General features: G+C 41.8%; 1 protein-coding gene across 2 annotated transcripts in view; it reads left to right on the top strand.

Moving 5' to 3' along the window:
• KIAA0825 (KIAA0825 ortholog) overlaps positions 1 to 13,870 on the top strand; it is a 419,106-nt gene that overhangs the window by 175,699 nt on the left and 229,537 nt on the right. For both annotated transcript variants that reach the window (XM_074952850.1, XM_074952849.1), the window contains exons 10-12: positions 1,090 to 1,240; positions 6,473 to 6,663; positions 10,555 to 10,737. In XM_074952850.1, the coding sequence (XP_074808951.1) occupies positions 1,090 to 1,240; positions 6,473 to 6,663; positions 10,555 to 10,737 (525 nt within the window). The remainder of the gene's footprint in view (positions 1 to 1,089; positions 1,241 to 6,472; positions 6,664 to 10,554; positions 10,738 to 13,870) is intronic.

Genomic DNA, 13,870 nt, shown 5'->3' with positions numbered 1-13,870 from the left:
ATTGGAACTGAGCTCCTTGTGGATTTGAGTATGACCTAGAGTCAAAATAAGGTGCTAGTTCAAATCCTGGGATCTAAATCTGAATGGATACCCAAGCAGAAACTTAAAGGGGTTTGGATTCAAGGTTCCAGTTTTGACTATCTCTAGTAAAAATATTATGATTTTGATTTCTAATTAAAAATATCTTGTATGCTATGATTCACATCTGAATTTAAAAACAGAGCCCCGATTCTCAGCTCCTATTATCTCCGTGTTGCTCTGCCTGAATGGGGCAAAGGGGATATAAGCTGGAGCTACTGACCAGTTGAGGATTCCTGTGGTGAAAAAGAGAATTGATGCACTGGTGTAGAACGGTGGAACTGGTTCCCAGGCCAGTCTCCCCTCCACACATCCTTCCATGGGAGCATGTTGAGGATGGCACTGAGCTCCCCTCGGGCAGGTGTAAGCAGAGCACTGCGGGACCATACCCAGTTGTTGTAACTTAGTGCAGTTTAGGGTTGGGGCCAGGGCAGCATCAGAATCAGAGAACCATTATTGGATCCCTAACGCTTTCCCCTCTCTTGCAATGTGTGTATTTTGGTGCATGACAGAATCTACTCCCAAATATTGCCCAAATCATTCTATTTGTGTGCATTTCAAAACTGTTTATGATCATTCATATCTGTGGAGTTACACTTTTTATTTTACTAAAAAGAGTAAGTCTGGGGGACTCATGTTTATATGCTAGCTTTATAAAAGTTACTGCTGAAAAGTGCATAGTGTCTTCCAAAAACATTTACAATTGAATGACAAAATAATATTCTGATTTGTAATAATAGGGAAGAATACTTTTACTTCTGAATGATGTATTGATAATGCAGCTTGTCTGAAGCAGAAATACATATTTGTAGAACAGCAGATGTACATTTTCAAAGAATTCGCAAAACAAAGACCAGATTTTTTGAAAGTGAACGTGGGCTCTGACTTCAGGCCCAAGAGGAAATGAATGATTGATAAGTAATAATCCAAACCATTTGTAGTACTGTGGATTGTTACCTCCTACTGCACAGGCCTTAAATCTTTGCCTCTTTGATCATTCCCTCTGAACAGGCCCCTGTTCCTAGTGCCTGTCCAGGGATATCAGGAATTCATCAACGTTCTCCAGTTTCAAGTTACCAACTACTGCGTCAGAGTTTGTGCTACAAGTATTTTACAGGATGCTGAGAGCCACCACTGGGATGACTACAAAGCTTTTTATGAGGTGTGAGGTTAAGTTTACTATCCCCTCCTTTTACATAAATGTGTTTTACTGCTTATCTGCTCTCTGACTAATTAGAAACATAAGATCTGTTCTACTTGTGCACAGGGGCTGTTGGGATATGTTTTTAAAATAGCTCTGTTACTGTATGTAAATATCTTCTTAGGAATGATCTAGTAAAATATAGTTAAAAGACTTAAGATTAATCAGTCAGCTAATTAAATAAGGGTTCTCATGCCGTTTGCCTAGTAAAATACTGTTTCTTAGGATTGGCTGAAAATAGATAGTTTACCTGTATGGGGAAAAGGAGAGAAGGTTAATATATTGACGCCTATACAGTATAAGACTCAAAGAAATAACAATACCAGAATAATGTAAATCTTTTCTCACAGAAATACTCCCTATGATGATTGTAAGAATTGTATTTTTTTTCTTTCCCTGCCAATACATGTGCATATGATAAGTATTTTTCTTATTTAATATATTTCTCCTTTGTCATTCTTTCTCATTTTGCTCCCCTACTGTGGGTTTGGTAAGTGGCTCAGATAGCACAAGTGACCAGTATCCCTGTCCACAGAATCCAGCCATATGTTTCTAACCTGCATTTGTGATATTGTCTGAATTTTGGAATCCCAAGTCTACTCTTAAACTCTAGTTTAATTATTTCAGTGCAAGAAAATCAGGGGCCAATTAATAAAACATACAGTTGAATATATTGATTCTTTCCCACTTCCAGTGAACTATTCCATTGATTATAGACTACATATTGCTTAAAATCCCTTGAATGTGATTTCTGGGTCATGTAAAACATTTGTAATTTCATTATCAATAATAATTGGGATCTACAGCAACCATGGTCCTGTCCTTGCTTGTTACAATTGCCATATATGAGAACTAGGCTTCTGCGTATGACTCTACCGTCTCCCAGGCCTCCTGCAATGGAGCAGAATCTCCTTTGTCTCTGATACTTACATTCTGGAAACTGTTAGGAAGAGCCATTGTGTTATACCTTCTCTTTCGATGGTGAGGATCTGGAGAGTCCAATTGATTAAATATTACTTTCCGTGGCTGGTGCTATTAAAGGGTCTCTGTATCTCAGAGCAGAAGTAATAAAGAAACCGATTTTATTTTTCTTAAATATGGTCTGGATGGTTCAGGAAGTTGGCAGTAGTATGGAGCCCAGTACTTCTTGGTCACTGATTGGGATCTGGTCTGCATTTGTAACAGTCTCAACTTATCACATGACTGTGACCAGTTTTTGGTGGCCTCATTCCAGCAACTAGGAAACAGTTGTCCACTTCACAAAAACTACCATCATAATTGACAAAAATTGTTAGCAGTCTCAGCAAAGACAGCAAGGACTGACTGAATAATCCTCGCTCCTCTGGTCAGGATTGAGGCACATAGGAAGGTAGTTGAAGGAAGCTTGTATTGCTTCAATCTTCAGGACAATTTATCTGGCACTATTTGTAAGTCCTCAGTTAAAATTCACAAAGAGCAGAACCACTCTCTCCCACCAAACTAAGGGACAGAGTGTATCTCTGCTTTATGGATGTATGCATCCAGGGCCGGCTCTAGGATTTTTGCTGCCCCAAGCAAAAAATTCTTTGGCTGCCCCCGCTTTTTTTTGTGCCCCCCCCACCCCCAGCTCCACCCCAACTCCGCCCTTTCCCAACCCCTTCCCCAAATCCCCGGCTCCGCCTCCTCCCCTGGGCGTGCTACATTTCCCTCCCCCATTGCTTCCTGCGGCTCCCCCCCCCCAACAACCCCCCTGCCCTAGCTCACCTCCGCTCTGCCTGCTCCCCGAATATGCTGCTGCTCTGCTTCTCCCCCCTCCTTCTCAGGCGAGGGAGAGGCAGCGCGTTCAGGGGAGCAGGCGGAGCGGAGGTGAGCGAGGGTGGGGGTGGAGCACAGGAAGTAAGAGCGGGGGGGTAGAGGAACCGATCCCCGCCCCAGCTCACCTCTGCTCCACCACTGCCGCCTCCCCCGAGCGTGCTGCCGCTTGGCTTCTCCTCCTTGCCTCCCGCCCAGGCGCGGCAAGCCTGGGAGGGATGGGGAGAAGCAGAACGGTGGTGACGCACTCAGGTGAGCAGGCAGAGGCAGAGCAGAGGTGAGCTGGGGTGGTGGGGGCACATTTCTAGGGGTGCCATGGCCGGCACCTCCTTGTTTTGCTGGTGCCTAGAGCCAGCCCTGCGTGCATCAGAAGGGGAGCGTATAAGGAAGGAACCTTCCCCCGCCCCATTGTTATGCAGCCTGTGTAAGGGCCAGGCAGAACACATTGGAGATCCCAGGGGCTGTTCCCTTCCTATTCTAAGGGATGCATATCATTCAAATTGTGGCAGGAGGAGTGGGGCTTTGCCCCACCTCTTTTCCCACTGCCGACCCCACCCACCACGTGCTGACAAGCAGAACTGGCTGGCCCCTCTTTTTCAAAATAATAAACTGCACACCACAAAAGAAAATGGGACTATATGCAGACAAAGGCATTCTCAACATGAGTAAGGTTGTCAGAATGTGGCGCACTGTGATTACATGGAGTGACATTTTCTATAGACTTATTATTTGTACAATGGTAACCTCCAAAGACCCCAACTAAACTTGGGAGTCCGTGGCTATTTATACTCTCTAAAATAAAGTGATATTGCTTTTCTACGCAGTGAAGGTAAAAATAGCTCAATTTACAAATGTTTTTGCATCGGGACACCTAACTGCATTCTCTCTTCACACACTCTCCTTATACCTCTCTGCTAATTCAACTGATTTTGAAAAATGTGGTGGGTTCAATCAAGAGAAAAGCAGACAGTCCCATCTTAACTGTAGGCTAAGAGCTCTATTCTATTCATATGGACATATAGCTTGTAAAAGTTCAGTAATAATTTTACAAGGTATGGATCAATATGTGCCTATGTATGTGAGATCTGAATGGAACCCTAAGTACGTTTTTACCATAAAGCACTTACATTCTAAGATGTCAGGGTGTGAACCTCTTAGGGTGCAGCATCTTACTGACGATGTACATTGAAAACCCGCTGTATCACCAGGCCAGCTCTCCACATTACATTTTAGAATCAAGCTTTTAGTGTAGCAGACATCTGCTGCAATTTTAGGAACTTATGTTTTCTAATAGTCAAAGAATAAAGAATTGTCTGTTCAAAGATAATATTGAGTGGCTTATGTAATAAAACCCAGCTGCTTGCTTCCTGATATATAATCTAAATAAAAGCTCACATCTGTTTACATTGTACAAAGTCTTCAAAAATAGCAGATGTTTACCAGTAGAATACTTTAGAAATGACAACAAACAGAAAAACAGGTCAGCAAAAGGGAATGGATCTCATATAAATCTTTAATCAAAACACTATTACTTCTGTTTTAGAGGCACAATGTTAGAAAAGATACATTATTAAATTTAGCACTTTAAGATTCTATATAGTGAACAACAATGTTATATAATAATAGGTATAATAGTAAAAAGAAAAGGAGTACTACAGTAGCTCACGAAAGCTCATGCTCAAATAAATTGGTTAGTCTCTAAGGTGCCACAAGTACTCCTTTTCTTTTTGCGAATACAGACTAACACGGCTGTTACTCTGAAACCAGGTATAATAGTATAAACTTATATTCAGATAAGAGTTTGTAGGCTCCCAGAGAATTAACAAGACTCTCAGGCATCCAAATACTTAATAAAACATTATAAATGCTGTACCACATAGAAAATTCATTTAGAAAGTCTTATTTCTTATTGTGAGACTGATTTTAATTTGATGTTAGAAGACCTAAAAACTTATCAAAAAGGTATTAGTCTCCATTAGGAATGGAAGCTAATTATTCTGTCCTTAATGTGCTTATTCTGTGAATGCAAGAGTTATATTTGTAGAAATAAAGAGAATATTTCATAGAAACTGGAAGGGACCTCAAGAGGTCATCTAGTTCAGTCCCCTGCACTCATGGCAGGACTAGGTATTATCTAGACATCCCTGACAGGTGTTTGTCTAACCTGCTCTTAAAAATCTCCTATGATGGAGATTCCACAACCTTCCGAGGCAATTTATTCCAGTACTTAACCACCCTGACAGTTAGGAATTTTTTCCTAATGTCCAACCTAAACCTCCCATGCTGAAATTTAAGACAATTGCTTCTTGTCCTATCCTTAGAGGTTAAGAAGAACAATTTTTCTTCCTCTTCCTTGTAACAAGCTTTTATGTACTTAAAAACTGTTATCATGTCCCCTCCCAGTCTTCTCTTTTCCAGACAAAACAAACACAATTTTTTCAATCTTCCCCCATAGGTCATGTTTTCTAGACCTTTATTAATTTTTGTTGCTCTTCTCTGGACTTTCTCCAGTTTGTCCACAGCTTTCCTGAAATGTGGTACTCAGAACTGGACACAATACTCCAGTTGAGGCATAATCAGCGTGGAGTAGAGTGGAAGAGTTACTTCTTGTGTCTTGCTTACAAAACTCCTGCTAATACATCCCAGAATGATGTTCGCTTTTTTTGCAAGTGTTACCCTGTTGACTCATATTTAGCTTGTGGTTCACTGTGTAGAAATATTTGCACATTTGATCACCTTCTCCTGGAAGAAATCTACAATAGTGAATCTCATAATTAGGAGACCATAAAGTATCAAAACACACAGTTATAAACAATGTATGAACAATTTGAGCTAGTACTTATCTAGGAAGCATTCTACGCAAAGATCTCCATGGGTAAAGTTCTACTCTTTTATGATTTTTTTTCAGTATACTCAACCCATAATAGTTGAAGTTTATTTTATGTAAGAAAACCAGGAAATGACATAAAAAATCTGACAGTGGTTATTATGGATATCTATGGAAATAGACATACTTAAGTAATTTAAATACTTTGGTTCTTGTTTAAGAAGAGGTAGCCAATATATTAAACTAATCTGGTTAGTTTAGTGATTGCAAAATACTGTATGTAGTTTTAAAGTAAAATTAAAACAATAGGTCAGAAGTAGGCTAATTAATGATATAGTAGGTCAAATGTTTGTGGTTTGGCTTTGTGGTAGAGTATTGGTTTAGTAACTGAAATGAAACATGTGTTTCTTTGTCAATAAAGATGTTTTACATCTTGTCAAGAATCTTTTTTGGTCATTTACTGTCTCAAACTCTTCAGCTATTTCCTCTCAGCCTGAACTAATTAGATTCACAGGAACCAAGCTGACATTTTGGAAGATGTGTTTCTATTGTTTAATGTGTTGTGGTTTTGCCAGGGGGAAAGATGCTCATTCTCTGTCCAGATGTGGCATTATTTCTGCTGTGCTCTCCAACATGATCTGTGGACTATTCTACCCCCCAAGTTAGCCCAGGAGATTCTAAAAGAAGTGCTGGAGAAATCTTTGGCTGTGCTAGCCTGCAGATATTCTCAGGCCCATCCCAGTTACAAGAGAACTCCACAGATAAGGTAATGCATTTATGATTAACAGGTGTTTTTTTGTGAATAAAATGCATGTGTTCTCAGGATATGATGTGTTGTTTTGTTGTAATTCACCTGAATTTAAAAATATGTGAATATAAAAATAAATTCATAAATGTATATAATTCCTATGAGGATTATTTTAATAAAATGCATCTGGGATATTTAAGTATATGCTAGGCTCCATGTAATGTGATCATGCAGTATATGATTGGGGTTGCATAACTCCCTCTTTTGTAAAACTGCCACATAAATGGCCAGAGTGCATGAGGCTTGATGTAAAGGGGTCCAAGCAGTGGCTGAGCAGACAAAAAGAAATGCAGACAGCAGGAGTAGCTTTGGGTGAGGGTCAAGGGATTGAACCATGAATTAAAAGCCCTGCTCTTTTGGCAGCTCCAGGACAGGCAAGTGCTCCAGCTGAAGACTGTCCTATGAGGTTCCTAAACTTTGCTGGAGCAAGGGCTTTGTCAAGAAGCAATAAAAGGGCAGGCAGCTCTTGCAGCAAACTTGTCCTAATAATCTTATTCCTTCCTTTCCATTCTCCTGTTTGGTTACAGCAATCAGTAAAGCGAACGGCTTCTCTTGCCCTGTTCTTTACTGAAACATGTCAGGGTCCATGGTGATCATGGTGGCCATGAGATTTAAATTAATCTCAAGAGAATGAGTCATCTGCATGGACATTGAATCCACCTGCGACAATATACTCACATAACTCCTGTTGAAGGCTGTAAATGTAGATGTGCAACAGAGATTGAGATGTAAAATTTGCTCATGATACTGAAGATTTCTAAAGTGCCTGTCATCCAAGAATTTCATAAAGTACTTTGCAAACATCAGTGAATTAAGTCTTACAACATCCATGTGAGTTAGAGAAGTATTGTAAACCCACATTACAGATGGGGAGACTGAGGCACAGAGGGGCGAAGTGACTTGTTCAAGGTTTCACAGTCTATGTAAGAGCTGGGAATAAACCACAGATTTCCCAGCTCTTGTTTATGCTTTAATCCTGTACTAAATTCTCCTGTAAAGTGTGATAAGGTCACTTTATATCCTTAAATATAATTAGCATATACTCCTAGACAGTATTTCTGCATGCTCAAGTGTCAGTATATAGGCCTGTTTGTTAGCTTGAGATAGAATTTTGGGTTTGCTTTTTGATACTCTTATATCCTTTTTAATATGTGTGAACAAAGACACTGTGTGTTGCTTCTGCCCAGCCAGATGGGTTTTGTTAGTATAATGAGAAAAGATAAGGGATAGAGTTAAATGTGTTACTGGGTATTATGGGAGTTTAATATATAAGCATATACTGGAAGGCTGCCTGGCTCCTCTCTCAAGCCAAGGTCAAGCAACCATTTAGGAGGGGCAATGGGATTGTGGGAGTGGGGGGGGCATAAGAAACACGAAAGGCCAAAGAAAGGCCGGGCCTTGGCCAGAACACAGCCTCATTCCTTACCCCTTCCATGGGATACAAAAGAGGTGGCATCCAGACCCCAGACTCATGACCCTCCAAAATGGAACATGACCATAAATTGTAAAGCGTCGGATCAGGGACGTTCACTACAGGTATATTTGGGCCTGGTAAGAAGGAAGAGGTGGGAATAGGAAACGGGGACACGGGTAAAGGCTCTGCGGCATCAGAGCTATGGATATACTTGCTTGAAATATACTTGCTTGAAACTAACCCCAATAAACATTGCATTGCCTGCACGTCTGACTTTCGGTCTTCTGCTTTCTGTCTGCATGACAAGAACTGTGGGTGGCGTAGGGGGAGGAAGGGCAAAAAAGAAGCCCCTAATATCAGGTACTGCATCTTGTGGGATTAGTCAACACAGAATACGATAGTTACTGTATCTCCTGACATGAAAACACTTTTCCTGATAATTTTCTTGCAAAATTTCCTATAATTTGCAGGATATAAAAGTCCTGCTACAGTGCCTGATGCATCTGGTATTTTTCAGCTTTGCATGAAGCTGATTTAAGTTACTGGACAAGAAGAAACTTTTTGTTTACTTTAATAAACAGGGCACTCCATTTATAAACTTCTATTCCATTCATTAAAATGGTAATTCTTGGCTTTGTCTCTAAGTGAATTATCCAGTCATACAATAAAAACATATTTTTCTTTGAATATAGTTAGTTACCTGCTGGAGGATTCTCTGCACCTTGAAGTCTTTGAACCATGATTTGAGGACTTCAGTAGCTCAGACATAGGTCAGGGGCTTGTTACAGGAGTGGGTGGGTGAGATTCTGTGGCCTGCATTGTGCAGGAGGTCAGACTAGACGATCATAATGGTCCCTTCTGACCTTAAAGTTTATGATTCTATATATTCATACTACGACGTATTGCATAAGTGTGCTTTATAAGGCTGTATTTTAACTGGGAACTTCTAGCGACATTATAAACCCATGAGACTAAGATAGAGAGCTTTTTGTGCACTTTGGGCCAGATTTTCAAAGGTATTTAGATGCCTAAAGATTCAGATAGGAACTTAGTAGGACTGGGAGTTAGGCTTTTTGGAAATTCCACTAGGTGCCTTTCTGCATCCCTGGGTGCCTTAATATCTTTGAAAATCTTGCCCTTTGTGTTATGCATTTGTTTGACTACATTCTTACTTCAGCATATCTATTATTTTATATTGAATTTTATTTTTTTTAATTAGGTCAAGGTTCTGTGGCCTTGTGCCAGGCATTGTCTAGCTGGTTACTAGTTGAAAACTTCTCTGTCATATCACCTTGCCTCAGTCAGTTGGGCACCTATAAAGGTTCACAGACTGAAAATCAGTTCACCGTCTGCTAGTCAGGCTTTCCAGTTGGACTTGAATGCAGTGCGTGCACTGCAATTCCATCCTGTAATATTATTTAAACTAAGTTGCTATTCTCCAGTAAAATTTAAACCCAACGTTTTTCCCTTTTACAATTCACACAAGCAGGAGGGAAGAGCCATGATTTGACAGTCTCCTGCTGGCTAGTGTGTGTGACTGGGTGCTGTTCTATTACCACCAGTTCTGTGGCCGAGCTGCATTTTCTCTGCCTGCTGGAGTCAGAGTTAGTACAGTGCCAACCCATATGAGAAAGGAAATTAGGGCTGTGAAACTACTGAGTCCCACACCTTTCCTCCTATTCCTTGTAGGTTGGTGGGGAAGGTATACAAGGTTCTGCTTCTTTGAATTCCCTACAGGCCTTGCTTCCCACACTTGTCTACCTCCTTCCTTGTCTACCTCCTTCCTACCTCCTTCCTACCTCCTACCTCCTTCCTACAGGTCTCCTGTAGCAGCATTGTCTTACTTGTGACAGAAGTTGTTTTGCAGTTATTATATAGCATCTGGTGGCAGAGGTTGGTCATATCAGACCTGCAGAATATCTGCTTCCTGTACAATGTAAAGAAATTGGTAATAGGGTGTTTATACTGGGGAGAGAGGACGGGGCAGTGGCAGAAAGAGACTGGAAAGTGACAGTGAGGAGTTTAGGGGGCTAGAAAGTGACAAGGGAGGAGTAGCAGGTAACTGGTGACTCTGGCAGTGAGAAGGGGGTTCTGAGGTAGGGGGCAGAGGGCTGGATGTTAATAGGGAAGATGCTGGGGGGTAGCAGGAGCAAGGATTGAAGAGCCAGAGATATGGCTCTATCTTCACATGCTGTGTCAACTATTGTTTATTAAGAGAACCGAATAAAATGTTATTTCTGACCAGAAATTGATTGATTATGTATTAGTTTGTAGTGTGTATTACTTACAGAGAGCTTGTAGATCATTTAACAATTCCAGCCATTTCAAAGGAGTTTGTATTTTCTGTATTGTAGGAAAGTGCATTGATAACTCAGATGAGATTTCACCATCAGACTACTTCCATGGCTGACATTTTCACCCTTTCTTCCCGACAGAATTGATATCACAGCGATTTTAATATCTACTGAAAATATGCTGTGGTCAGCTTGCTGCTCAGTGCAGGAACTTTTGAATCCACATAAAGACAAAGATGCCAAGATCTATAAAATACACAACCACTGCAACAATCTGTTCTCTGCACTTGCCATTTTAACCGCACCTTTGAAGAATCTGTATGAGTAAGTATGAGGGCAATGTTTTAATACAAGGTAAAATTAACCATATCACTTATTTAACTTGCAAGTGGAAGGGTAGATGGTCAATGAGACAATTTTTTGGTTAAAATGTAAATGGAACCCAAACTCTGGACACAGTTTGAGAACCACTGCTCTAGATCCTTGATTGGTGTCTTGAATTAGGTCTGTATAGGCCTTATTTTAAGACCATTGAAGTCAATGAGATTCTTTCCATCAACGGGATTTGAATCAAGCCCCTGGACATCATTCTTTTCCATAGATTCATAAAAGCTAGAGCGTATTGTTCAGTTTGACAATAGAATGTGACTTAGTGATTCCTGCTTTAAGTGCAAATTTCTGGTTGAGCTAGAGAATATCTTTTTAGAAACATATCTTTTCTTGATTTAAAGGCTTCAGTGATGAAGAATCCACTGTATTCCTTGCAAGTTAGTCACTCTCACTGTTACAAACTTGCACCTTATTTCCAAACAGAATTTTTCTAACTTCAGCTTCCAGCCATTGTATCTTCTCAAGTCTTTGTCTGCTAAGAGTCCTCCACTCTTAGAAATATTTTCCCCATACTTCTGGAATTACTGGACTTCTTGAAATAATTCACTGAACTAATTCTCTGATTACTTGACACATAGGAAGCTGATGTGCTTCAGTAAGTCTCAAATATATTTGTAAAGAACAAGTGTATGCAAAGCTTAATCTCAGGAGAATATATTTTTAGAAGTCACAATTGCAACCAAAACAGGACTTGGCCTACACTGATGTTACATGTGAGTTATCCCATTGCCTTCAGTGGGGCCAAGATTTCATCCAGATTGTTTTGTGTAAGAGCCAGATATTAAAGTGAGACCCCAAATTATGAAGGAAAAAAATAGCTGAAAGCCTGTGAGACTAGTCTTCATTTTATTACATCAGGAGACAACTATGGGAAAAAATAGGAGGAGGGAGTCCTGATCTCTGTCTGTGTATGTTGGGTCTTCTAACTAGAGTGGTTCTTTTATCACTTGTGAGGTTGTTGTAATATCTTAGCCCTGGTCTACACTATGAGTTTAGGTCGAATTTAGCAGAGTTAGATCAATTTAACCCTGCACCTATCCACACGACGAAACCATTTTTGTCGACTTAAAGGGCTCTTAAAATCAATTTCTGTACTCCTCCCTGACGAGAGGATTAGCGCTGAAATCGACATCGCTGGGTCAAATTTGGGGTAGTGTGGACACAATTCGACGGTATTGGCCTCCAGGAGCTATCCCAGAGTGCTCCATTGTGACCGCTCTGGAGAGCACTTTCAACTCAGATGCACTGGCCAGGTAGACAGGAAAAGCCCCGGGAACTTTTGAATTTCATTTCCTGTTTGGCCAGCGTGGTGAGCTCTTCAGCACAGGTGACCATGCAGAGCTCTTCAGCACAGGTGACCATGCAGTCCCAGAATCGCAAAAGAGTTCCAGCATGGACCGAATGGGAGGAACTGGATCTGATCACTGTGTGGGGAGACGAATCCATGCTATCAGAACTCCTTTCCAAAAGACAAAATACCAATATATTTGAAAAAATCTCCAAGGGCATGATGGACAGAGGCTATAACAGGGACCCGCAGCAGTGCCACTTGAAAATTAAGGAGCTCAGGCAAGCCTACCAAAGAACCAGAGAGGCAAACGGCCGCTCCAGGTCAGAGCCCCAGACATGCCGCTTCTATGATAAGCTGTATGCAATTCTACGGGGTTCCCCTACTGCTACCCCACCCCTGTCCGTCAACACCTGCAAGGGGGGAGTCTCACACAACAGGGATCAGGATTTTGGGGATGAGGAAGAGGAGGAGGAGGATAGCGCACAACAGGCAAGCGGAGAAACCATTCTCCCCAACAGCCAGGAACTGTTTATCACCCTGGAGCCAATATCCTCCCAACCCTCCCAAGGCAGCTCCCGGACCATGAAGTCAGAGAAGGCACCTCTGGTGAGTGTACCTTTGTAAATATAATACGTGGTTTAAAAGCAAGCATGTTTAATGATTAATTTGCCCTGAAGACTTGGGATGCATTTGCGGCCAGTACAGCTACTGGAAAAGTCTGTTAACGTGTCTGGGGTGGAGCGGAAATCCTCCAGGGACATTATTAAGGGGACATTCAGAGGTGGCCATTCCTGCTGGGCTGTTTGCCTGTGGCTGAAAAGAAATCATCCCTGCTTTTAGCCAGGCGGTGGCAGGGGAGGGGATTTATGCTGAGCTGTTCATGTTTGGCTGGCAAGGATCTTCCCTGATACTAGTCACGCGGTGGGCGGGGAGGGTGAAGTGATCATCCCAGAGAATTGGGGTGGGGGGGGTTAGTTGGGATTGTGCTGCACATTAACCCGAAAACTGCAGCCCCTCCTTTGAAATGGCCAACCCAACGGGTGCTTGGTATGGGAAAGGAGGGTGCTGCTGTTTGAACCATTCCCACATGTTATGAAGGTTGAAGAAGCCGAGAGAGTGTGGCTTACCATGGTTGCCTGCAAGCCAAATTCTGTTGCCCGGCCCTGCATGTGTGATCTCTCACACCAAACTGGCAGGGCCTCAATATAAGAGGCAAAATACGACCTTGCACCGAAAGCACATGTGCTATGTAATGTTAACAGCTTGGTTCACCATGAAGGAGTCTACCCATTGTCCTCTAAAATGTGTCTTTTTAAATACTTCCTCCTGCAGCTGCAAATGTTTCAACACTCCCCCAGCCATCTCCGTCCCAGAGGCTAGTGCAGATAAGAAGGTGAAAAAAACGCACTCACGATGAAACGTTCTCTGAGTTCATGCAGTCCTCCTGCACTGAAAGAGCTCAGCAGAATGCGTGGAGGCAAACAATGGCAGAGTCCAGGAAAGCAGAAAATGAATGTGAGGACAGGAGGGACGGCATTCAATAAGTTTTAAAGTGCAGTGTGCCCTTGTCCTTCCCTCCTCCCCTCATCCACCACCCCACCCGGTGCTTCCTTCCTCCCCCATCCCTCCTGGGCTACCTTGGCAGTTATCCCCCTATTTGTGTGATGAATTAATAAAGAATGCATGAATTTGAAACAACAATGACTTTATAGCCTCTGCAAGTAGTGATCAAAGGGGGGAGGGCAGTTGGCTTACAGGGAAGTAGAGTGAACCAAG

Source organism: Natator depressus, chromosome 5 (genome assembly GCF_965152275.1).
Source record: "Natator depressus isolate rNatDep1 chromosome 5, rNatDep2.hap1, whole genome shotgun sequence".
In the NCBI taxonomy this organism is placed as follows: Eukaryota; Metazoa; Chordata; order Testudines; family Cheloniidae; genus Natator; species Natator depressus.
The sequence above is the reverse complement of the archived record's forward strand: the minus strand, read 5'-3'. Positions and strand labels throughout refer to the sequence as shown.